We start from the raw sequence: 27,141 nt of genomic DNA on the forward strand, positions 1-27,141 counted from the left end.
GGTTTGAAGTCCATTAGAAGAAGTAAAAAATACAAAAAGTAGTAATGACGTTTGTTTCAGGATGGCAAAAGCAGACTGGAAGGCTTCTTGCATGTGGCACCATGGACGTTGCAGTAATGGATCAAACACAAACAGCCCAAGTCAGGCTGATATAGGTCTCTTGAATTTTGCCAGTGTTTCAAGGGTGTTCCACTTACTTCTACTCCTTCATGCTGGCCAAGGAGGGTTTGTACTCCCGCCAGGTCATATCCATAATCATCTATATCCACCACTGCCTCTTTCTCTTGCATCCATCCCTTTAGCTCATCCACATCATGGTCATACTTGTGAATCTGCTGGGCTGCTCTTAGATTCTGAATGGAAATAAAAAAAAAAGGGATTCACTAGCAGCAGCATCAGAAAGCAGAACATTGTAGCACACACACTGGGCAAAGTGACACTCTACTTTGACACACTGATGTGGTATGGTAAAAATGGGGTTTTGGAACTGTTCAGAGGCACATGGTTAAAAATATCATAATGCAAATTTACATTTCTTCCAAGATCAAAACACTGTTCTAAACAGATAAAGATAACAAATAAAGTTGTGACATCATGCAAGCCCATGTGCTTAACAACAAGGAAATTTATAGCTCAGGACACAGCATACATTTTAGTTTGTGCACATACCAAACACAAACACAGGGTAAAGTCTTGGGCCCAGTTCTTTGTGTTACCATATTGGTCTGAAGCTTCAGGAAGCATAGGGAGACAGAATATACTGACGTTGGCCAGGAGATTGGACCTGAAACTCATTCTTATGAAAAGTGGAAAAAGGTTTTAATAACCACAGGAGATCAGATTTCGGTTTTAAGCTTCTTCTGAAAGATGTTCTGTGTGTAATAACAGGTAACTACTAACCTATTTTCTTGAAGCATAATGCACAGGCCAGCAGAGGCTAGACGACAATATATGAACTGAAAAAAAGAGAGCTGTGTGCACCCTTTCTGCTGTTACAAGAAATACTTTCTGAGAATAGCAGCGGCACTGGCCTGATGAGTCAGAAAGGGAAGTGGGAACATTCAGGAGCTTCAGGGCTCAAAGAGCATCTTCTTTATGTACATGTGTCATACCTCTGTCCTTGTCTGAATGGCCTGGCATAGTCTCTCCCATGCATCATTGACCTGATGGGTCCTCCTCTGGATCTCTCCTATCTGGCTGTGGCACTCTCTCTCTAGGTGGGATGCTAATTCATTTATTGAGGACACCTTAGTCTGTCCTAGAGGTTTCACCTCCTTTATAAAATCTTCAAATTTTTTCTCCAGCAGCTGCAGAAAAAGGATGGACAGGCAGATTAAAATATATGAACTCCAACAGACCTATGCTACCCACAAGAAGGAAGCAAAGGGAACTGATCAATTCTCTGTCCTATAGAACTTTCCTGGAGTGTAGGTCACTTAACAAGCTCAGACTTCCTGCACTTATTCCCAGCAGAAGTACCTCCTGCTGTGAGGAGTCAGCTAGTCAACGCAGAGGAGATGGCCTACTTCCTTGATGGCCTGATATGTCACCAAGAAAAAGTCAAGACCAGGAAAGGAATAGCAATTAATTCAGCCTCTTCCCACAAGGAAAAGTTGTTGAAAGTTACACATTCAGTGAAGCAAGCCCTAGGTAGTACAAATTAAATGAATCAAACTAGCATTGCTGTCCCACAAAGGGGGTTAACCCTGCAATAAGCAGTTAGTGGTATGTACGCTCTCTCTCAGGCTTTTCTGCTCACAGTGCTGCAAATTTACAACCAGGACCCCAGGTCCAGCTCCTTTCTAGCCGGTTCTGGGCCCCTTTTGGGATATGCTGGCTTTCTCTACCCTCTGCAAAAGAGGAACAGAAGATGTGACAGCTTTCTGGCACCCCAACTTTCTCCTCTGGTCAATACTGTCTCAGAGACCCCTACAGATAGGTTAACTAGGCAGGATTTTGACCCACTGTTTGTAAAAGAGAGAATCTGGTTTTGCTTAATTTCTGTCTGTATATTGTGCTCCAGTGTCATCAACTGTAAGTACAACAAAGCTAATATCTGCCCGTTTGGCCCAACAGAAATCTTTTTACCTCAACATTTTCCAAGTCCTGCCCATAGTCATCTGACTCTGCCACAGCCTGCTTACTGGAAAGCCAGGCCTCCACTGTTTGTATCTCTCTCTCAAACTGGTATGATTGGTACTGCTCCTGCAGGTGCCTCCTCTGTGTCTCAGCTTTCTGCAGGAGAGACTTGTAGTTTTCCAGGACAGCCTGGAGCTTCAGAAGCATGGCTGAACTGTAAAAAATAACAACCAGCAGCTGTGTCACTGGGTAGAATATTTAACCAGTAAAACCAATCTCTGCTATTACCTTTGTACAGTTTCCTTTGCCTTCTACTGCTGTCAAAGCTGAACCTGCTGCAGTTCAAATACATGAGAAAGGAAGAAGCTAATGTATAGGGTGAATTCGGTTAAGGGTGTGCGAACCACTAGATTCAGGAATTTAAAGTATCTTACGTCAGAAGAGGCTTTCCTTTTCCAATCTCCTTTCTCCCCCAACAAAAACACATTCAAGACAGAAAGGTAATGACTTGTGAAGAATATGGATTTGCTTTCTCAGACATGCTGATACCAGAGCCTTTAAACAATGAGGTCTGGATGAGAAATGTTGGGAGTAGCAGAACTGTCCCATTCAGAGAATGATTCGGGGCACCCTCCCTGGGCTCCATGCTTCAGGAGAATGGGGAAAGTACAGGGCCAGGAGCAGCCAGGTGATTAGTGGGAGACCCGGTGCCAGCAGCTGGGACCAGGCTCATTGGCAGTAGCAGAAGGTGTTAGTGACCTGGCCCCAGCCTGCTTTGCTCCATGGGCTCCATCTGTCACTCATGGGAGGGGTCTAGGGCTTGGGAGGGAGTAACAGCGAGATGGGGGTGGAGCAGGGGTAGGAAGAGGAAAGTGGGGAGGGGCTTGTCCTGGGTCCCACACACTTCTGGGGATGACCCTGGAGAGTCAGCAAGGGCCAAAGAAATTAGGCTAAGATCTGTAACTTTTTGTTGCTTGTTATGTAGTTCTGTTGTATTCTCTGAATAAGAGGTAACTGTGAAAATGAAAAGCCTGTTTTTGTTGAAGTGAGAAGGAAGGGGGTGTAAAATGTCTCCTGATATCAGTATTTCTGAGAGAGTCACTGGATGGTTAAGGAGGGCTGCACTTTTCAGACTATACCTCTCCAGCAGGTTTCTGTTAGAGGTGCATCAGCAATCCTGCTTCATTTTCTTACCTCTCTGGGTTGTCGCTGTTTATTAGTTTGGTGCCAGTCTCCTGAAGCTTCTCAATTCGGGGCTTAAACCCTTCCACATCCAGCTTCATAGCCTCCAGTTTACGAAGCAACACCTGCGTGGATTCTTCATTCTTCCCAGAGTCAGATGTCTCCAGGATGACCCCTCTGTCTGCCATCCAGGACTCCACTTCCAGAAGCTGTAGGAAATACACATGATTAACTCGGCACCTTTAAAAACCCAAGCAAGAGAGACTAAAAAAATGCATGCATGAGAAACAAATCTGGGCAGTAATCCATCCCCCAAGAGACCTAAAGATGTTAGTGGACAGCAACCTAGACATGACCTTGCAGTGCAACTGAGCAGCTTTCACTCTGAAAACTGAGAGATTAAACTGGGGACAGCAACCTTCAGCACCCAGGCTGTAAGCCATTTTGTTTACATTGACTGTCCACAGGAATGGCTCCCTGCAGCTCGCATTGGCTGCAGTTTGCTCCTCCCAGCAAATGGGAGCTACAGAAGTGGTGTGGGTGCAGGAACTTCCTGGCCACTGCCTCCCACAGCTCCCAGTGGCTGAGAACAGTGAATCACAACCTCTGGTGGGTGGGTAGGTGTGTCTGGAAACAGTCAAAAGAATGTCTGTTTCGCAGCTGGCCAGTAGATTACCTTGATGGGCCACATGCTGACCCCTGCACTAAACCCAACCCTCAGGGTCAGATTTAGTCATTAGTCACTCAGCCCTCATTGTGGTAAGTGGGGAAGCAGTTTGATCATCCTCCCTCCTGTCTGCATCAGTACTTGCCAAAAACAAAAAGTCACACAAATGTTTTCAGATTCTGGTTTAACCCTGCTCTGCTCCATGAACTGTCACCAGTTAGCACTCTGGACATCTGCTGTGCAGTGGTGTTCAGCAATGGCTCAGAGCCAAGCACTTCAGAGCTCAGCCGCTTCATTCAGTGTCTGAATTCTACCTGACTTGCACTGCTTAGCATGAGGCTGCTGAACAGTGTAGCAACCTGTTGCAACTGTCTCTAGTCAGAACCTCTTAAAGATGCAGTTCCATACACAAACTTTCAAACAAATGAGAACAGCATGAGAGCTCCAGGATACTCTTGTTAGAATGCTGGAGTTTTATTGGGGCTCTGAATGCAACAATTGCAGAATTCTAACAGAACTGCACAGTGTAATGGACACATGGGACTGACGTGCCTGGATGATTAATAAGTAATGATTCTATCAGGGCCTTAAAAATTAGAAACCCTTTCCACCTAAGAAGATCATAAAAAATTATTCACATCGTGTGAGACACTTTGTCTAAAGACCCACGTTAGCCAAGGTCGGGCATTCCCCTCCCCTGGAATGGAAACTAAAAGGACGAAATGAAGATATTGTTACTCACTCAGACAAGAATCTCTCATTATTTACATAGGTGTAAATTTCTCTCTCTCAGCCTAGCTTAAATATTCCAGGTTATTAAACAAGAGCTGCCCTTTGCTTTCCCACAAAGTGGCCCAGTCCCGGTTGAGTGGGGCAGTACAAGAAATGAGTGGGGAACCTGCCACTTAAACAAGCTAGAAATGTGGCTGTAAGAGGGGAAGGTGAAATTGAACAAACTTACCTCCAGAAATCCCAGCAATATGCTTTCACCCCAAATTATTAACTATACATTGATATACAAGGAAACAAATACATCATGAACAATCTGTCTTTCATGCCAAATTAGAATCTGTACACTTGTTTGCCTGTGAGTCAGAGTGATATCCTTCTGTGTGTGGAAAAAGCCTCTTGTTCTATTGTCAGTCCTAAAAAAGAGGTATGTCTTCACTATGAGGAAGATCAACCTGGTCAGGGTCGATCTTCCAGGGTTCGAGTTCATGTGCCTAGTAGGGACATTTGAAATTGAACCACCAGAGCCGTGTCTACACGTGCACGCTACTTCGAAGTAGCAGCACTAACTTCGAAATAGCGCCCGTCACGGCTACACGTGTTGGGCGCTATTTCGATGTTAACATCGACGTTAGGCGGTGAGACGTCGAAGCCGCTAACCCCATGAGGGGATGGGAATAGCGCCCTACTTCGACGTTCAACTTCGAAGTAGGGACCGTGTATTCGTTGCGCGTCCCGCAACTTCGAAATAGTGGGGTCCACCATGGCGGCCATCAGCTGAGGGGTTGAGAGACGCTCTCTCATCAGCGCCTGTGGGGCTCTATGGTCACCGTGGGCAGCAGCCCTTAGCCCAGGGCTTCTGGCTGCTGCTGCTGCAGCTGGGGATCCATGCTGCATGCACAGGGTCTTCAACCAGTTGTCGGCTCTGTGTATCTTGTGTTGTTTAGTGCAACTGTGTCTGGGAGGGGCCCTTTGAGGGAGCGGCTTGCTGTTGAGTCCGCCCTGTGACCCTGTCTGCAGCTGTGCCTGGCACCCTTATTTCGATGTGTGCTACTTTGGCGTGTAGACGTTCCCTCGCAGTGCCTATTTCGATGTGGTGCTGCACAACGTCGATGTTCAACATCGACATTGCCAGCCCTGGAGGACGTGTAGATGTTATTCATTGAAATAGACTATTTCGATGTCGCCACATCGAAATAGGCTACTTCAATGTAGGCTTCACGTGTAGACGTAAACCAGGGGATCAACATTTGAGCCTTGTACTCCTCAACAGCACGAGGAGTAAGAGAAATTGACAAGAGAACTACTCCTGTTTCTCCCGTTGACTTCCTTCTGAGAGGATGGCTGGGCAAGTCGACTGTAGATAAGTCAATTCCAGCGATGCAAGTGTTGAATTGCTTATCTACAATCGACTTTAATGTCTAGTGTAGACCTGGCCAAGGTGAAACGCTTGGTGTACTGAATGAATCCTCAGAGTATGTCCTCCATATTTAGGAGACCATAAGGATTGTTGGTTTTCATTATAACTAATTATTGTGCTCTAGAAGTAATAGGAATTGTCTGGCACAGGGAAGGAGAAATGCTGAAAGGCATAAACAAAGGTATAACTTTGGGATATTAAGATAAATTGTTTAAAAGGAACAACAAGAAGTCCTGTGGCACCTTACAGACTAACATATTTTTGAGCATAAGCTTTTGTGGGCAAAGACTTGCTTCATCAGATGCATCAGATGCTTAAAAGGAGAATCCTGACTGAGAGTAGAGGGCAAACAATAAATTAAAACCCTTGAAATGACTAAAACTTAATAAGCCTCCGACAAGTAAAGGATTGAGTAAACTCGTTATGCACCAGTGCCATCTACTGGTTATCAATGGAAGCAGCAGAGAAACTAAGAGCTGAAATCTGAGGACCCATTTGGCAAGAGTGAAAGAAGAAGTTCAGTCGACATGAGAGCATGGGCCCCTCCAATGGACACTGACATTAGAGTTTATAACGTGAGGCCCCATGGATTCAGGAAGTTGACTGAACCCAATAGAACAAGCAGCAGAATCCCAAATACATCTGACTCTGAAGTCTGCCTCTCCCCTATTAGACAGTTAAAAGGATAAGAGGAATTGGTGAGATTTCATCTCAAAAGTTGTATCTCCTGTCCCTTCTTTAATAAAAATAGCTGTAGATTATTTTGCTGAGTCTACAACTTCTTGTGAGACCTCAGGTAACCATATTTTAGATTCTAACACCTTTAAAAGTCCCAGCAAGAGAGACTGAAAACAATAACTTTAAGTAATTGCTTTTAATATTCTAAAGGTGCCCCTTTTTGGACCAGACTAGTCAAAGAGAAGTAACCATGCTCTCCAAAGAGCCTTAAAGACAAGTGTACCCTGGAAAGTATGACAAACATGTTAGGTAACAAACTACTGAGAATTGTTGGCGAGAAGAAATCCGTTCTTTGATATGACTGTTAAGCCCCAATTCTAGATGACGATAATTGCTTTCAGGAGTGTATTGCATGTATGAGGGACACAATTGGTTGTGTGTACATTTGAGTGGTGAACTGCTGATTTTAATGTTATATGGTTCTGGGAGCATTAATAAATGGTTGGTTGGTTAAAAATAAGCAAACATCCTGATTTGAAAAAATACAGTTCAAGCTAAAAGCTGACCTGAAAACCAGCCTTAAACTGGTAAGCTAATGCTTCCTGGACTCAATAAAAAAGGGTCATCCTACTGGATTCTACTATATATTGGCAAACTTAGTTTGTTAGATTTTTGTTTTCACCCTGGCATATTCATAAATTTTGAACTTATAATGAGTCTTACCTCACTGAGGAACTGATGGGCCTCATAGGATTGCATGAGTCTCCTTCTCCTCTCCTGAGCCTCAGCCTTCAAGGTCTCTACCGAAGCCTCCAACTTCTTCAAACATCCCGTAATCTCATGGGAGGCAATGTGTCTGCCCCTCACCAGCTTCTGCCCAGTGCTGATCACAACTTTTGTTAGAGCATCACGGCTGCTAATTTCATTCTCCAGGTTCTGGAAGGCACAAGTGGGAGGCCCAAAATGTAAGCAATTGAGACTTTTCTACCTATGTGCTGCATTTAGTAGGTTAGTCAATAAATTTGATAATTACAAAACAAAGTCTTTTTCACTTTTAAAGATCGGCCAAGGCTGCAAAGCTTAGATCCAGATCAGAAATTATTGAAAAAGGAGAAGTTTTGTTTGGAACAGTTAGTTAGAGAGAGCTGCAAAGTTCAGTTTCTGATCCAAACTGCCTGAAGGTTTTGAGGTACCAGTTCTTAACCACAAATACTTGGTATCAGGAGCAGACACCTGAAATACCAGCCTGAATCCATGGTTATACTGCTTGTTGCGTTAATTAATAAACTTCTAGAAAACTGCCCTAATTTTCCGTCAGCAACTCAGTAGCTCTTCAACACCATTCCAGGACACACAGCATTCACAAAAAGTGGTCTTTATAACAACCACAGAAACAAACAGCAAATGACCAAGGTAGGGAGATAATGGTAGGAGATGCAAACTGCTGAACCCAGCACCCACCACCTCCCAGCCTAGTGTTTACCAAACCAATTCAGTTCATTCCCATGTACACATATCTGCCTCCCAAACCTCAGTAACGTTCTTCCTTGTCTTAGCGGGGTGGGTTGAACCTCTCTAATCTGGCAATCTCTGGTCCTGCAACATCCATAATCTGTCATGATTTTAGTTAGCTGGATGACCACATATCATGGGTTTGCCCAAATGTCCCTTGGTCCAATAAAGTTTCTTTACAGCCACCAGTCCTGGGTCTGGGCTGTTATTTAGCGCTAATTTACCCCTAAATGTCTTCTAAGAGCCCAGCAAGCAGGCTGGTGATGCTGCTAGACAATAGCAGCCCAGCAAATTCTCTCATTAGGCACTGGTCAAGTTCTGAGGGTGTTGAACTAGAGAGGTTCAAGCTGTATAACTTAGACTTCATTTCCTTTGTGTGAGGGACTTTGTTTTCATACTTGTCTGTCATGGGGACAACCCATTCTGCAAGACAACAAAATGACAGCACCCTACATGCAAAACATTTCCCAGCCTTTTCCAGACTGATGTAATAGTGCTGCTTAATTTGTAATGCCCCTGGAATTGAGCCAGAATGAGAGTTGTATGCAGTGTTGTATGGTGTGGAAGAGATTGCCTCTGTAGCAAGGAGCTATACTTTTAGCTCAACTGGCAGATCACTTGTCTGTGGATGATGGGTCCTGCTGATTCTAATCTTTACTTTAATTTCCCCTTAATAGGCAGCCACCGTGTTGCTGAACAGTGACACCCTGCCTGACACCAGTAGAACAGAATCAAGCGTAAAAAAGACCATACCACCAATCAATAACAACATAGCAATGTGAAGAAGTCGTTGACTATTTAATACTTAAGGACATATTATCAAAGCTCCTTTATGTGCACCCACATGAAATAAAAACAGTGATGTGTACATTTCCATTTACACACACAAGCTAAATATTTTTGAAACATGATTGTTGTATGTGGATGTAAATACACACCACAGAGGCAGAACCAACGAGAAGTCCTGTGGCACCTTATAGATTATTTAGGCCTACCTCTGGATTTCACTACATGCATGAGATGAAGCAGGTCTTTGCCCATGAAAGCTTATGCTCCAAAAAATCTGTTAGTCCATAAAGTGCCAGAGGACTTCTCCTTGTTTTTGTGGATTTAGACGATCACGGTTACCCCTCTGATACCTGTCATCACAGAGGCAGCTATCAGCTAACTCCCAAATTTTACGCACACCCTTTTGTGTGGTAGAAAACAAGGGACTGAATTTTGGAAACTTAGCAGATCAAGACTGAAAATAAAAGTGTTGTGTTTTTTAGGGGGTGAAACTAATCTCACGCTAGAGTGCACCCTGGTTCCCAAACTCTCATCTGAGATTCCCCCACCCCCCCACAACCAATGTAAAAACATCTAGTAGCTTGTAGTACCTAAATGACTCAGATCTGGAAATCTGAACTAAAAGTTCTGAGGGCCAATATTACTTCTTTTAGAAGAACTGGAGAATTTTATGGGCTAAAACATCACCAGAGCCCTCCCCTTACCCCCCTCCCAATCTCTTCCCCTGGCAAATCCAACCCCAATCATTAATTCCTTCAAGGGACCTAACCTACCTTCTTACAAGTCAATTGGCAAAACATGTTTTCAGACAGAGGAGTTTAAATGCAAACATAACGTGGCCCCCAGGTTCCATCATGGTCGAATCAGCCTCCCATACCAACAGCATGTTCTTAACTTGATATAAAATCTCCTATTTCTTCTGTTCTAGCCACTCACTGTTCAAAATAAAACCTACATCAAGCATGAGGAGGCCATAAACTATCCACAATATATCTGTGGCTTCCACAGCAATATGCTGGAGAGTGCTTGACAGCCATTTGTTACAAATTTGCCATTTAATTCAAGAGGTGTTCAAGAGGACTTCCCCACCCTTGGTGGGAGTCCAGACCTTCCTAAGAAGCCACCTGGGCTAGACATGACTTTTACTCCTAAGGCTTTAAAAATACACAAAGGCAGACATTTTTTCTCTTGAATTGCATCATATTATATCAAGCATCAGGTGTTTAAAAAATACACGCTCAGGGGACAATCACCATTAATAGATCTTCTGACCCTAGTCCCATTATAAAAAGCACAAGTTTAACCAGTAGGAGAATGGGTGTGACAATGAAATGAAATGAGCTTTGTTACCCAGAAAAAACAGTAGTTCCTGCAATCCCCCTATCATGAAGTTCTTCTTTCCCACCTCATCTATTGCAAATGGCCAGAGTACTTTAATTGAAAAGCATGAGCAACCCAGGTGCTCTTTCACTGGTATGGGAGATGACAAAGTTTCAGGTTCTTCTTGTCTCTGATGACACATCCATACCTTGCAAAATCTCAGTAGCCAGATAAAATGATGGTAGAATAAAGGTAATAATATTTTATTCTGTCAGAGAGTGCAGGAGGAGAAGGTTCACATTATTCCCTCACCCTGCAGGCATCTCAAAGACATATATGTAATATGGATGCATTTGCTGAGTTTTAAAACTCTTCTTTGGGACTCCTGTTGCTTGCAGAAGCCATCCCAGTATGCACAGCAGGTTGTAAAATCTAGTTAGTATTCCAACAACCAGGGTCAGAGCTTGATAACTTGCACAAAGGCCTTGGGTGTCTAACAGGCAGTGCAGAGATACACTACCCAAAGTATTGGTGTGAAAAACATGTCTTCAATATTACAAAGGAAAAGAATTGCTCATTAAAAAGCACCCTTTTCAAACCAGGATAAGAGTCATCCTGGCAGCAACAGTTTCACTGTAAGCAGAGCAAAGGACAAATATTACTCTATAGGCCACACAGGGATCATTCCCTGTTCTCTTGCTTGGCTTCAAACAGGGGAGATGGTTCCTATGATTTTTACCTGATGCTTTTCTTGTAAACTTTGGACAGTCACCAGGGATTGGCCATAATCCTTGGAGGAAGCCAGGGGAAGCTTTTCATGAACCCAGGCTAACTCATCCTCAACATCCCGGAAAAACTGGTACTGCAGCCTGCTTGCTTCCAAACTCCCACGCCTCTCCTGCAGCGGGTCACTTAAGTGCTTATACCTGCAGATTTAAAGTGAAACCAAATTAACACAACAGAGAGATAGGAGACTAATACAAGCAGGTGCATTGGCAGGTGCATTGGCTATGGCGGGAGGGAAGAAGAAAGACAGGGGAAAAGAGAAAGTGAGAAAATACAGAGGAGAAAGAGGCCAGAGAATAGTAGAAAGGGACAGAGAACCAAAAAACTGGGCACTCACATACCTGTGCACCACCTGATCAACCCTGTCCTGTATCTCATCTGCAAGGAAATGCTTCTCTTTCTGGAATTTCTGGGCGGTGTCCACAAGCACTTGTAGCCGATCCCTATGGCTAGCAACATCTTCCTCCAGTTCCCCTTGTTTCTTCAGGAGACCATTTAAAACCACCAGGTCACAGCTATTGTCTGGAGCTTTCAGCTCACTTTCCACATCTTCTAGCCATTTTTCCATGTCCTCCACATTCCTCTGGAAACACAAGGCCTGAGGGCATGTAGGAAGCAAATGTCAGCAGGCATTTATGGTTAAAAAATGCCAGCCTCCTCTGTCAAGGAGCAGGTATATCACTTTCAAAAACTTTTCTGGGGCTCAGTGAATTTGGGATAGGGTGTGCAAATATTGAGAACACAGTCCCTCTGAATACAAGAACCAACTCACAAAATTTAAAAAAAAAAAAAAGCTTATGATCTGGACAAACTGGAGAAATGGTCTGAAGTAAATAGGATGAAATTCAATAAAGACAAATGCAAAGTACTTCAGTTAAGAAGGCCCACTCTGTTGCATACATACAAAATGGGAAATGACTAGCTTGGAAGGACTACTGCAGAAAGGTATCTGGGGAATGTAGTGTATCACAAGCTAAATATCAGTCAACAGTATGACAGTATTGAAAAGAAGCAAATATAATTCTGGGATGTATTAGCAGGAGTGTTGTAAGCAAGACCTGAGAAACAATTCTTTCACTCTACTCCACACTCATTAGGCCTCAATTAAAGTGCTATGGTTCAGTCTTGGGTGCCACATTTCAGGAGAGATGTGGACAAACTGGAGAAAGTCTAGAGAAGAGCAACAAAAATGATGAAGGATATAGAAAACATAACCTATGCGAGAATATTGAAAAAAATGGGTTTGTTTAATTTGGTGAAGAAAAGACTGAGGGGTGACATGATCACAATTTTCAAGTACATAATAGATTGTTAGAAGGAGGAGCTTTGTAGTACTTGTTACTTGCTACTGACGATTAACTCCTTTGCTCCAGTGGTCTGGTGTGACAGAGCACGTGAGGCAACAGGACACTGATGAGACTTAGCATCGCAGCCTTGCTCTGTCACTGGAAATGGCAACAGGACCTGTCCCCAGTTTTACCTTGTAGGCATCCTGTAGCTTGGTCTTTTTTTCATGGCAGTTTTCCAGTAGCTCATCCCAGAGCTCTTCCATTTCTTGCAGCCTGGACTGAACGGCCTCAAAAGCATAATGTCCTTCACGGATCATCTTCTCTCCCTCCTACAGCAAAGACAACAGACACCACCCTCTCTATTACCCCACTGCATCACAATGTGCCATCTGTCTGTCTGAGACGTGTCCTGAGTTATCAAAATCCACAAGCCACTGCTTGGGATAAGAACCTGCATCTATGTTCTTTATTAGCCCTCTACATAACACGAGGCATGCTGGGGAGAGAAGAAAACAATCTAAGCCAACACTGTTGCTGGGATTGGGGTGGTAGGTTGAGCTTCTCAGACTTCAAGCCTCTAGTGCTATTTGAAATGCCAGACACTTACTTATTGCAGCAGGATGTTGTGGAGGTCAGGTACTGACTTACAAAAGCAAAATTACGGTCTTTGTCATATAAAGAAACCATAAATAAGATCATTTCACATGACTCTTTAAAGGCACAAGATGTGAGGTATTTCAGAGAAGACAGCAGCTGCACACTGCAGAGTTCTACAAACAGTGAGTATTGCAATATCCAGGTACAAAGGTAAGTGTGGATTGAAGCTTCTCAGTGAGGTTAGAATTAGCAATATATTCTCTTTTCACTTTCATTTAGTGACTTACTTTTATCTCTCTGTTTTCACTTATACCCACTTAAATAACACTTTTAATGTTTAATAAAAAACTCTTAAGATCAAGCCCTGTGTAAATAATTGTTACCAGGGGCAGGGGGCACCACTGTGCATATCTCTCTTTCATTGATAAAGGGGGCTTACCTGATGAGCTGTGTCTCTGTGCAAAACTTTTGCACAGAAAGATGGATTTATATGGGGTTCTGATCTCTTTTGGGAACTGGTTTCCTAGGTGCTGTGCCCTAGAACCGCATCCTCCCAGAGTTGACATAAAACAGTGTTTGCATTGCTTTGCAGGTGGTGTTCATCCCAGCTCCGTGCCTTGTTTGAGGGATACCAAAGGATCTAGCCTAGCAGGACAGGGTTGTGGGGAGCCCCAGAAAGCAAGAACATGGATGTCAGTGGCATGATCAACACAATGGGGAACAATCCCAAGGAGTGTTCTGTGACTGTACCCGGTCACACCCTGCTTGTTTAATATCCTTGTGATTCTGACATTCTGTTTGGCTGAACATTTCCTGCCAGTCCCCATTCCCCACATCAGTCATGCTTCTCTTACAGCCTTGGTGCTGTCTATGTGATTTCTGTTGGCCATGATCTCTGCGTGGAAGGTCTGGTGTTTCTGCAGCTTGTTCTGCAAGTTGCTCAGGTCTTTCCAGCTCCCATCCAGAGCAATACTGTTCTTCTCATTTATCCAGGCTGCCACCTTGGAGCAGGAGGTGGTGGTGGGGACACAGAAAAAAGACATAGAATGTTAGAAGCTTTGCATATCTCATTTTCTAGGATCCCTTCTAATATAGTGACATGGAGGGGCTAGGTAATGGAGAGAAACAAAAATGGCTGAATTTTCCTTTCTGTGCCTCCCAATCTGTTCCTGTCCATCTGGAGAAGGAGGGCACACCTCCGCTTCTCCAGCCACTACCATCCTGTCCATCACATGTGATCCTAAACACAATGGTACTATCCCCTTTGCCCACACTATGTGCAGGTGTGTGCAATAAGGGGCAGTTTCCATAGTTCTACCCACAAGTCTCCTGTGTCTCACAGGTGTAAGGATTGCTCAGTCTCTTTCCACTAGCTCTCCAGTGTGGAACACAGCCCCTTCAGTATCTGCATTGCCTTCTGTGCCATAGTCTTGCTGTATCTCCAAAAGCCATCTCAAGCTTTCTTTGCACTTGCCACAGTGTGGACTGCAGAGTGTGTTAAAGTGTGGCAAAGCTAACTGCCCTGCGTGGAAGTGGCTGGTGTGAAACAAAATGTGTCTAGTTTGCATCAGCGTAGCTTGGGCTGAAAGAAAGCTGTGTTAGGACGAATTGGATACCTATTAGCTCATGCCAGCAGTGTTCCCATGAGGAGGTTAGTGTGCTACACTGATGTACTCTGCAGTTCACACTCCCATAGAACACACTGTGATGCAGTGCAGACAAGGAATGGATTTAATTTTAGGTGGATAGGCAGGTGTGGCTCAAGGGCTGAAGGAGGTGACTTCTGTCTTTGCACGTATAACCTCCACTCTCATCTAATGTCATCCCAGGCTCAGCTCCTTGATTCTTTCTAGTAAAAAGCCTTTAGGGATTCAAACCCAAGCAGCGCTGACGAACTACCAAACGTTTTAAGAAATCACAAAGTGAAGAATCCTGTGGCACCTTCAAGACTAGCAGGTTTATTTGGGCATAAGCTTGGGTTTCTGCCCATGAAAACTTACGCCCAAATAAGTTTGTTAGTCTTTAAGGTGCCACAGGACACCTCACTGCTTTTGAAGACACAGATTAACATGGCTACCCCTCCAGTACATGACAACAGGATGAGTAAGATATAACTGTACCTCAAAGGAATTCTGCAGAAACTTCTGCAGAAGCCTGGATTCCTCCAGGATGTGCCTGCGAGCCAGGGCCTTCTCCAGCAGTTTGTCTTTCCTGGGATAAAATGAGACATGAGAACAAAGCCACAGCAGAGACGACTAGTTAGCACAAGTGGTTAGCATTTTAGCCTTTTACCTAAAAAATGCAGGTTTTCATTGTGCCTTTAAGTTCTAGTGGATACCTACCCATAAAACCCAACTCATATAATTCAGCATATATGGCTCACTTGATGCCCAGGACTGGAATATCAGCATTTCTGTAGTTAAGGACCATTAAAAGTTTTATGCTGCACAAACACATGCTGTACCTGTCCCCAGCTAGCACTACTGGTGCCTTCAGCAGATGGCTGTATAGGCAGCCACATGATCAGCAAAATCATATTGATATTCTGGCTGTATGTGTAACCCACAGATCTACTGGGTGTGTTTCACTGTCCCATGTAGTGGCATCTAAACCACCATCACAGAGAAAGAATAAGTCTCCTTTACAGCCTTAGCTGAGAGCCACCTGATTTTTAGTTCAAACTGTAGAGGTTCGAGCACCAAGCTCCAGAGGTCCCAGTTTCAAGTCTGCCCATGGGTGGTTACATTTGCACCTCACCTAAAACATTTCTAGTTCCTGAAATAGGGTTCAGCCTTTAAGATTTACCATATTAATACTACACCATTCTTGAATGCAGCCTCTCCCATTATCACAAAATGCAGAGCAAACAGTAAGAAGCATGACACATAATCAAGGCCTGGAGTATTGCATTCAAATAAACGATGTGAGAACATGGTCAGCATAATAAATTTATATGTCCCATTTCATCCTAAAGGATCTCCAAGTACTTTATAAACTGTACACACCTATAATTTCTGTCCGGCCTAGTGTGAACAGCTGTTTAACACTGCAATAAAACCACATGCAGCTTTTTGGGACATGAAGTGAATATTTTCTGAACCTGAAATTGGAGGGCAAAATTTAGACAGAAACACAAATATCTAAACTGAGGATTTGATCAGGACTTTGTGTCAAGCCTGTACCTTCAAAAAAAGGGCCCAGAGATGTTGAATGACCACAAGCAGTCAAAACAACTCTCTGATTTCTTATCCATCAGGGATGATGTCCATGCAGCACTGCATCTGTAATACCAGGCAGGGACACTGATTCAGTACTGATCTGCCTCAAGCTTCCTTAGCTGGCAAAATTTGGCATGGCCCCAGAAGAAAGTGCTATGTGGAGAGACTGCAGACCAATGTCCATGGTTTCCCTAAACTATCTAAACAAAAAGGAGTAGAGCACGAAGGTCTCATTTGGTCAAGGCTGTGTATCAGTGAATGGAAAAGAGGGGTAGCTTTACCTCCACAGAACAGCTTGACACTTGTTCAAGATGTTCTCTGAGTCATAATGGTTGTTCTGCCTCAGTTGTTGTGCAAAGGAGGCCATCACATCAATCTTCTCCATCTGGGCTTCCAGAGCCTTTTCAAACTGCACATGTTTACGCTGCAGGCTTTCCACGCTAGACACGGAATCCTGGATGGGATTCAGTGACAATATCCATCATTAGAAGGAAGATGCTCTGAATGGGAGTCAGACCAGCCACCACATTCAGGATTTAAGATATCATTACCCTACCCTCACAAACAGTCCTAGAAATGTATTAGCCTTTGAATTTGAGACCATGGCCCCAGCCCTCAAGGATTTCCTACTTATAATATGGGGACTGCAGTTCAGGGTCTGTCTGCCTCAGTACTAAGCAATCTGCTGGGTATTTAGCTCCCCATGCAAGGACAGAACATTCAGTTTTGATTTGTATAAAGGGCTGACTGAGGTTTGGCGATAACTGAGCTTTCTCCTGCTCTCATGGGAAGCCACAGGAAGGAGGGCTCTAACATGTTAGTGGATTTGAGCTCCCATTAGTCATAATCCAGCCTCAGAAGAAATATTTATTGGAAACCAGTAAATATGGGATGACAAGCTGGGATCAGGGTTAATGAACACACGTCAGGAGAGATAGGCTTGAAGCAGAACACCAAATCCAACTTTTGAGAAAGCTCAGATCCAAATTTGATCTAGATGACTCCAGCCCAGTTTTATCAGAAGCATGGGAACTCAAGTCTACTGAAACCTGTGATCCAACTTCATGGCTACGTCTACACTAGCCAAAAACTTTGAAATGGCCATGCAAATGGCCATTTCAAAGTTTACTAATGAAGCGCTGAAATACATATTCAGCACCTCATTAGCATGCAGGCGGCCGTGGCACTTCGAAATTGAAGTGGCTCGCTGCCGCATGGCTCGTCCAGATGGGCTCCTTTTTGAAAGGTCCCCAGCTACTTCGAAGTCCCCTTATTCCTATGAGCAGATGGGAATAATGGAACTTCCAAGTTGCCGGGGTCCTTTTGAAAAGGAGCCCCGTCTGGATGAGCTGCGCGGTGGCGAGCCGCGTCAATTTTGAAGTGCCGCGGCCGCCCGCATGCTAATGAGGCGCTGAATATGTGTTTCAGCACTTCATTAGTAAACTTCGAAATGGTCATTTGCATGGCCATTTCGAAGTTTTTGGCTAGTGTAAACACGGCCATATCTCAGATTTATCTGCCCCTCTTTACTTCTGAGTTTCTTTGGACTTCTTTATTTGAGAATTAGATGTGTCAAAATACCATAATTTAGTTAGGCTCATTTCTCTCATTATTCCACAGCTTGGCTAGCATGAGAAAGCACTGGAAATCTCTTGAGAAAAGCTATCTTTATGAAATTTCTAGCCCTATTTTCAGATCACATTGCACCAGAGAAGTATGCAAATACCCAGACATTCATAATCTTTGAAGGCATGTCCATCACTAAATACATCAACATCACTGAAAGGCAGAGGGGACTCAATAGGATATTTTCTGTGCATTAACGAGCTAACGATGAATGGGAAATATATGGATTCTTATGAATCTCTGCTGTTTTTCAATGGATGGTATTGTACATGTGTATATCTGCATTGAAAGCTCCAGAGAAACAGACACCAGAGACCAGCACTGAGCGTATGGTCTATGTATTAACACCGATGGATGTATTTTCCTGGGTCATATGTGACAGGTCACAGATGTAATTTTAGCTTTCTTCTCTAACAGGAGTGAGGAGAATATTTCATTACCTGTGATGCCGAAAGCCTGAGCCTCCTGCATACAAGACGAAGAAAAGAAACAGGATTTTGCATATACAGCAAGATGTAGTGGGGATCGTCTCATGAGGAAGAGCTACAGGCATAGATAACTGGTGTCTGTGGCGGGAGGGCTATTCAGAGGGACAGTGAGGGGGTACAAGTGGGCATCCCCATTAGCAATTGCAATTTTGGTGAGAACACAGGAGGGCAGTGGGGTGGGGGTGCACCTCCACTGGGTTACCACGAGTCACCTCCAGCTACGGGGGGATTTCAAAAAGCTCACAGAGAATCAGTATTTCACACCTTCCCCATCTTCTCATTGAGGTAGCCCTGCTCCAATGGACACATGGTCATTATCCACGTCACCTACCCCTAAATCCTCATTGGCCAGGAAGGCCTCTTTGCTGCTGAGCCAGCTCTCATTCTGTTCAACATAGCCAAAGAATTTCTATTTAGGGTAGAAAAAGAAACCATGAGTTCAGTCTCTAGCCTGTAAAATAATGACAATAATTTTCTGTAAAAATGCACTAGTAAATACTTACTGCTTTACAGGAGTCCTTTGAGGATTAATTAGTCAAAATAGACATGAAAAATTAACATAAACAGTGTACATAAGTATACCATGTAAGTATTTAGCTACAGGTTGAACCTCTCTAATCTGGCACACTGGGAACCTGACTGGTGCTGAAAAAGAGAATTTGCCTGACCATGGGAGGACAATATTGTCTATCAGAGTTACCAACACTTCCACTGCTTACTGTACTCTCAGAAGATATTTAGGGGTAAATTAGAGTTAAATAAAAGGACAGAACACTGAGAGCCAGGACTGGTGATGGAGAACAAACTTTATAGGACCACAGGAAACTTGGCTGAACCCATGATAAGTGGTTGTCTGGCTAACTAAAACATGCCAGATTATGGATGATGCCAGACAAGAGAGTTCTGAACTAGAGAGGTTCAACCTGTATTAGTAACAGAACTCTCTTGCTGGGAAAGACAACCAGTCAGACTCAGAATATTGGATTTTCCCATGTGCAACAAAAATATCTCCAGTGTGTCTGCTAATGCTGTGGATCAGAATCTAATTCCTTTCTTCACAATGAAGACTAGTGTGCTCCATGGACCATCCCAGAAGAGTAAGGTACTACTCAATTAGAGAAAAGGAATTAGAAACTGCTCCTACATAAGCAGAATAAAACTCTGCTCTTGCGAGCTTCAGAGTACAGCACACTCTCCAAGATCCTGTAATCTGGTATTCCCCTGACATGTCCAAAGCCACTCGAGCCTTTTCCATTTAATCCACACTCCCATAAATGACCAGCATGATTTAACTCTTCCACATTTGCCATCCTGTCTTGCCATCTTATTTGAAGAATTATGCACCTGATATGAAAGCTGTTTATTATTTTGCTATGTTTGGCATAAGTCATCCCAAATTTCTGAGCCATGTGGAAGCACTTAGTAATGGGTAACGAAAGCTAGTGAATGGGCCACATGAATGGCCCTTCTTCATCTCCGTGGGCCTCATGGGCAACCTGCAGCCCACACATCCTGTTTTGCTCCTTTCCCTGTACATCTCGCACGCGCTGGAGCCCTGGGACCTTGCATTTCCTACTCCTCTCCCTTTTGGAGCACCATGAATGACCTGATTGCACTCTGGCCTCACTTCTCCTCCTCCCTCCCAGAGCTTGAAGAGCTGTGAATGGCTCACTCCCTACATCGAAGCTCTGGGAAGGAGGGAGAGGAGCAGGGATGGCATGTAATCAGCAGATTCGTGGTGCTCCAAAAGTGCTGGGAGAGCTGGGGAGAAGTAGGAAGTGTGGGGCTCTGGTGTCCCTGTGTGGGAGAGGCATGTGGGGAAAGGGAGAAGAGAGGGGGTGCACAAGCTATAGGTAGATTGCATGCGAGTTGCATGAGGCCCAGATGCTGTAGGTTGCCCATCACTGACCTAGATAGTATGTGAATGAGCACCATTGAAAATCCCAGGAGGAAATTCATCACTCTCTCTTCAGACCAGGGTTTGAATGATATGAAATCAATAAGGCCTAGGGTGGCTCATTGAACCACAAGGAATATTGAATAGTTGCTCATTCTTTGAACGCTAGCCAACCTGTGAACTGTGCAGAAAAAAAGTATGTGATCAAGTATTTAAACACTGTATCATAAACGCATATGCACAAAGGCACCAAGTTAAAGTCTCAATTTTGGCTTTTCTAGCTTGCAAGTGCCTGACTTTGCAACCTCAATAATGTCCTTACAATAGTTTTTGGTGTGTCATATATAAACAATGTTACTATATGACTCTGCACACATGTGTCTTTGCCACCTGTATGTAATTCCAAATTAGGTCTGCCTGTTCTGTTTGAAATCCACCTGTGCACCAAGGAAGGTTTATTAATGCTGCATTTTGTTTTTGTTGCTGATCACTTACCTGTAAGTTCTGGGCCTGAAAGAGTTTTACATATTGCTCCTGCCATGCCTGGATCAGTTCAGACAAGGCTTGCTGCAATCTGGAGAGAGACTGATGGATCTGAGGAGTCGCATAGTGACCAGAGTTGGCAAATTTCTGGCCAAAGCTGTTGAGTGAGTTGAATCTTTCCATTCGGGTTTCAATTTCTGCCTAAAGTACATTAGAAAGATTGATGTAAAGGGTTTATGGAAAGTCAGCTATTCAGGATATATGTCTTAAAGCGAAGGAAATGGACTGTATTTTCGCCTTCCAACACTAATATTTGTACTGAAAATCATCCATTTTTGTGCTATGTCACTGAAAGAGTGAGGGAAAGTCTAAGCAAATAGACATGGAAAGCAAATGCCCTTATTTCTCCAGGAAGAAACTGGTCCCCTGCAAGTAAGATTCTGATTTATTTGGGATCTGAACGGGAAATTTAAATGGACATGGATTTTTAATTTGCATAACACCATCTGTTCCTCTCCTAAAGGGTGGCTTCTGCGAGGCAAACTGTACCTGGGATTTCTCTTCTGTCAAAAGAATTGACAGCTGATTATTGCATAATGAGCACTGTGTTACTTTCTTTCTTGGTAAATAGTCTCAGAGGGGTAGCATTATTAGTCTGCAGCTTCACAAAAAACAAACAAACAAAAAAACCCCTCCCAAACCCAACAACAACAAAAGCCAAACAGTCTCATAGCACCTTAAAGGCTAACAAATTTATTCATTAGGTAATGAGCTTTGAGTGGGTATTACCCATGAAAGCTCATTATCTAACAAATAAAATTGTTAGTATTTAAGGTGCTACACGACCGCTTGCTTCTTTCTTGGTGTTAAAGTGAAACACATTTAAAATTCTCTTCTAAAGACAAAGGTAGCAGTATATCTATATAATGAATCCTTAAGGTGAAATGAAATTTATTGTTAGCTCCATAAATTTAATATGGAAGTTACAATATAAACTATTTGAAACTAAAATAATTATTCAGTAAAATAACACTAAAATAAACTTTTTCGTGGTATGGACATGTAATACCTCAGACAGCTGATGAAATATTAATCAGCTAAAATTACCATTGCTGATTCTTAGATACAACTTTTCCTTCACTATTAGACCTTGAGGTCATAGCTTTTAACTTCATATTAATTAGTAATTACAGCACATTTTATGTCTGGAAATTTGGAATGTACAATAAAAATGTTTGGGGTAAGGCCTCTTTTTACTACATGGTTGGATAGTTCCTGATTTGAGACGAAATTGGCAGCACACAAAACTTGTATCTGAACACAGGAGAAAATCCAAGGTGTGTTATTAAATCCTGATCTAGAAAATTAATTAGGATTGTATTTTGTTAATTGTGGGAGCCACAAAATGTGTGGATTTGCATTTGTGATTTTCATTAATGATTCTGGGAATAAGTCTGTTCAAAAAGAGAGCAAAGCTGCAAAGGATATCTGACAACCTAGGGGGAAATAGCATGATAAAAGGTTACAGAAAATCTGGGATGGGGAAGAGGTTGTATCAGTATGATATAGATCAGCATGATATAGATCAGCAGGGCTTTTTTTCCAGTGGAATGCAGTGAAACTGCGTTCCGCCAGCTTTTTTCCTGGCGCCAGTTTTAAAAGGCGCCGGGGCTGCCGCTCTGCTTCTAGCTCACTGCCTGCAGAGGAAAGAGCAGGATTTGATTTAATTGACTTAACAGCTAGGTGGACCATTAAACCATTTAAATTGACTCCTGCTCTTTCAGCGTGCAGGTCAGGGAGTTGCTCCTGCAGCTGTACATGGCAGGGAACCACACAGCCAGGGAAGCAGTGGGAGCATGTGGAGCTTCTTTTGAAATGTAAGTCCTGGGTTGGGGCAGGTGGGAAGCTGTGGAGGGTTAAGCCTAGTGATGGGTTGGGGCCATGGGAGGTGGGTGGGAGGTTAAGGCTGTGGTCGGGGGTGGGGTGGGTGGAGGTTGAGTTGAGTCAGTGCCGCACAGCCATTCGGGAGCAGGGTGAGCGGGACCGGGTAGTTTGAGATGGGCCATGTGGCTGCTTGGAGGGTGTTGAGCCAGCACAGCTGGTGGGTGAGGGGCGGGGTTAGAATCATAGAACACTAGAACTGGAAGGGACCTCGAGAGGTCATTGAGTCCAGTTCCCTGCCCTCTCAGCAGGACCAAGCACTGTCTGGACCATCCCCGATAGGTGTCTGTCTAACCTGCTCTGAAATATCTCCAGTGATGGAGATTCCATGACCTCCCTAGGTAACTTATTCCAGTGTTTAACCACCCTGACAGGAAGTTTTTCCTAATGTCCAACCTAAACCTCCCTTGCTGCAGTTTAAGCCCATTGCCCGAAGCAGAAAGGGGACTATGTGACTCAAGAAATTTGCACTGGGATAAGGAGTATTTCAGCTTGCATGTGGTAACAAAACAGGCTAGCAGCAACTATGTTTTCAGTCCACTTCCTAGTGGACATGTGCCTGCATTACATAACATAACTCATAACAACTGGCGCTAACTGACGCCTTTGTTAGTTGTCTCAGCAGAGTGGTCAAGGACTGAACAGGCCTGGAGACTGAAGCTCTTCTTTGTATCTAGAAGTGGACTCTTCAATTCAGGGATAATGAACACTGATGGGATTGTTTGGAGAAACATGAATGGCCATGCAGCCCATGCTGTATCTGTCCTGGGGATACACAGATGCCTTCAGTCTCCAAAGATGATATTTTGGAATTTTCAGTTTATTTATTTATTTATTTATTTTAAAGACTGAGGCCAATCCGGTAGGGGGAGTGCACCTACTATAGGGTGTCCTGCAGTGAGTAATTCCAGTCACAGTGTTATTAGAAGATTCTCCAGGAGACACAATGGCAAACAATGATCATGACTTGCCTTTCTCTCATGATGCTCTTCAATCATGCTGTCTGCTTCAGCTGGGCTTTTGGGAAGGCCTCCTGCTGCCATTAAGCCTCTGATATTTTTAATCCAATCTAGCAGCTCTTTTAGTTCCAAGTTAAACTTCTGCAACTGGTAGGAAGCTGCCAGCTTTTCCCTCCTGCCACATGAAGTACAGTTATGCATTAGCCAATACACAGTCAGTCTACTTCCTTTTCCTGAACAACCCCTGCCCCTCTCTCTACAAAAGTGGTTCTCAACCTTTCCAAACTACTGGAACCCTTACAGAAGTCTGTTTTGTCTTGTGTACTTCCAAGTTTCACATCACATAAAAACTACTTGTTTACAACACCAGTCACAAAATACAAAAGTATCTCAGCACGTTATTACTGAAAAATTGTTCACTATTTCATTTTTAACCATATGACTCTAAAATGAATCAATTGGAATATAAATATTGTACTGACAGATCAGTATAAGTCTACAGAGCAGTATAAACAAGGCTTTGTATGTATGGAATTTTAATTTGTACTGACTTGACGAGTGGTTTCTCTGTAGCCAGTTGCAAAATCAGGCAAATATGTATATGAGGGGATGTACCCACTAGAACAGGGGTGTGCAAACTGGGGGCGGGCCACCTTGGGGGACATGAAATTTTGTAAGGCGGGCACAGCATGATCTTATTCATGCCATTAAAAATGTTGAAATATGTTACTGGTTTTGTGCGTGTGCATTCACGTTTACATACCAAGTAATAAAGGTTTTACATTCTACAGACTTATTTTCTTATACGTGCCAAAATGTTCTTTTTCATATGAACATAAGCAAAATTTCTGTCAGTTTGGATGATATTAGACAGGTGGAAGGGGGCGGGGAGTGCTAAATGCTGGGACAAAAATGCTAGGGCCTGACATAGAAGACCTGCCCAAGAAGACCACTGTGTAACTGCAGGGTGCATGTATCCCTGACTGAGATCCCCTGCTCTACAAAGCTCCTGCTAGGAGAAACCGAGGCTATGGTAGTTTGTAAGCTTCAGGTCATCCAACATTCTCCAAAAACTCCTTACGGTGCTGTTGTGAAGTGGTGCTCACAGTAGCTGCAAACTGCATTAGAATCACTGATATTTTCTTCAGCGATTCCTCATGAGAGGCCAGAACTGGAGCAACTTAAAATCTTACGCAGTCCTTCCCGTTAGTGATGATTCCTGCTCAGAGTGAACCTTTGGAGTTTTGGATGAGCCTGAGAAACAGTCTTTCATCCCCATCCAGACAAAACTGCTACACACAGTGATCTCACCAGGGCTGGTTGGAGGATTTGGAGGGATTTTGAGATAAACCACAACTTTATTGGACTCATTTTACATAAAAATCTGCATGTGGAACTTAAATTCCATTAAACCAATCTCAGTCTGCTACAGAAGTAAAACTCAGCTCTTTGCACTACATAATGTATGAAGTCGCCAGAGAACTTTGGCAGCCCATGGCAGCTCGCTTCAGGGCCCCAAGATGCTGCTCTGTTTCTGCTGACAGAGATTCAGATGGTAGCCTGGCAGAAAGCTTTACCTTTGTTTGGCCTGGCCCTGGAGTCGCAGCCAATTATCTTTCATCTCTCTTTGCTTTGTACTCAATTTGTCATTTATGGATGGATTCCTCTTGCAAAGGCGGAAAGATTCCAACTCCAGTGTCTAAGGAGAGATGTACAGTGAGCTATGTTTACTCAAATTAATTATTTTATTAATTCCTAAGAGCAAACCTTCCCACTCAATTGCTTGGAGGAAAGGGCGGCTTATTTTAAAGGCCCCACTTTCAAACATGGGTGCCAAAATTTTGTCAGTTGTTCCTTTAGATTTTCTTATGCTGTTCAAGTATCAGAGGGGTAGCTGTGTCAGTCTGTAAAGGCAAAAACAATGAGAAGTTTGTTTGGGGGACTGCACTTCAAAACTGCTCATTGTGTTTCTCCAGTTTTTAGAACAGAAATGGATCCATGCTTTAGGTTCAGTCCATTGCTGATATAGAAACAAAGCTGCAAAGATGTGATGGGAATCTGGAGCCATGCTTTCCATGAGAGCCAGTCTAGCAGCGAGATGTGGAACGGTCTCCAAACACAAGAAACATAATATGCTAAAAACATACTTTCCCATCCTCAGCTTAAGTCCTTCAGAACGGGTTTTATGTGACATTTTGTGATTGATGGCCATACAAAGTAATTATGATTCTTCATTATAAAAAAGGCTGCTCAGAGGACCTCTGAGTTCTCTCTTTGCTATTTTCCTATCCCAGTTCATTCAGTCTTTCCAAAGGAACTCCTCAAGCATTTTAGAACAAAGCACCCCACCCTCCTGAGTATTGTTTTAGCATCTTCACTCTGTACCCTCTGCCCTTAAACCTCTGACCTCCATTTTGGACTTGATGACTCTGATTTCCCTCTCCATTTCCTCATGTCTTCTCATCAGGTTTGCCACACTCTCCACATCTTTCCCGTAATCCAGTGCTAGTATCAGTGCACTCTTGGGGGAGGAAGAAGGGAAAAAAAAAACCCAGTATCATATTTCAGCTCCTTCAAATGTTTCCTCTCTCCTTCTGTCTTAAAGCCTTCCTTTTATCCCTCTCCTAAATTTCAACAGGTCGATGACCGTGACAGCTCTCTATGCCACTTTTGGAAGAACAACAAGTATTCATAACTCCTTGGCTAGTCCCATCCCTGCTTGAGTTCATTTGTGTCTGCATGCTTGTATATTTAACCACCGCTATTTTTGGTTTTAAGAGGAGCTGGTACTCAACCAGCTCCCTGACCCCCCCAAGGTTCCCACAGCTGGGATTACTGAGGTGCTGGTACTCAGTACCAGCAAGTACCAGCACAAAAAAAGCACTGTATTTAACAAATGTGAAGGTGAGAGAGACTTCCTCTTTTGCTCCCTCCCTCTTTTTCTTTTTTTCCCTCCTCATAAATCAAAATATTTGGAGGCAGAAACAACTACAGTTGAACTTTCATGGGAGATTTATCTTGCATAAAATTGCAATAAAAGTGCATTTTGTGAAAATTTGCGGGGAGTTTTTGAGTTCACAAAATGTGGCCAGAAGGGAAATCTTGGAGACTCAAAAAGAACATTGAATTAATTGGCAAAAAATGTTATGGAAATTTTTACAACAACTTGTTTACCAAGTTTAACAAACACTAATACCGGTGTGTCTCTTGACATATAAAGTCATCTATGAATGCTATAAAACTATGAATATGAAATAATGATAGTCCTTATACAACATTTTGCTAGTATAAATTTGAAAGCAAAAAGCAATTATGGCCATTATGCTCTATTTACAGATGGAGAAACTGAAACAGAGAGATTAAGTGACTTGCTCAAGGTCGCACAGTGTGTCAGTAGCATAGCAAGGAACAGAACACTGTCTTAGTCTAGTATCTTATTGACTGCACCTTGCTATCTCCATTTTAAAGCATCCATCTGCCT

General features: G+C 43.3%; 1 protein-coding gene across 1 annotated transcript in view; it reads right to left on the reverse strand.

Annotated features, from left to right (window-relative positions):
* SPTBN5 (spectrin beta, non-erythrocytic 5) overlaps positions 1-27,141 on the reverse strand; it is a 153,780-nt gene that overhangs the window by 27,421 nt on the left and 99,218 nt on the right. Inside the window, exons 41-56 of the mRNA XM_074997660.1 lie at positions 26,068-26,181; positions 25,238-25,359; positions 23,669-23,835; positions 20,773-20,957; positions 18,712-18,789; positions 16,548-16,720; positions 15,169-15,259; positions 13,903-14,049; positions 12,643-12,780; positions 11,504-11,760; positions 11,116-11,302; positions 7,479-7,691; positions 3,274-3,470; positions 2,089-2,293; positions 1,113-1,307; positions 198-353 (exon numbers count right to left, since the gene is read on the reverse strand). Of these exons, the coding sequence (XP_074853761.1) occupies positions 198-353; positions 1,113-1,307; positions 2,089-2,293; positions 3,274-3,470; positions 7,479-7,691; positions 11,116-11,302; positions 11,504-11,760; positions 12,643-12,780; positions 13,903-14,049; positions 15,169-15,259; positions 16,548-16,720; positions 18,712-18,789; positions 20,773-20,957; positions 23,669-23,835; positions 25,238-25,359; positions 26,068-26,181 (2,625 nt within the window). The remainder of the gene's footprint in view (positions 1-197; positions 354-1,112; positions 1,308-2,088; positions 2,294-3,273; positions 3,471-7,478; positions 7,692-11,115; positions 11,303-11,503; positions 11,761-12,642; positions 12,781-13,902; positions 14,050-15,168; positions 15,260-16,547; positions 16,721-18,711; positions 18,790-20,772; positions 20,958-23,668; positions 23,836-25,237; positions 25,360-26,067; positions 26,182-27,141) is intronic.

Source organism: Carettochelys insculpta, chromosome 6 (genome assembly GCF_033958435.1).
Source record: "Carettochelys insculpta isolate YL-2023 chromosome 6, ASM3395843v1, whole genome shotgun sequence".
NCBI lineage: Eukaryota > Metazoa > Chordata > Testudines > Carettochelyidae > Carettochelys > Carettochelys insculpta.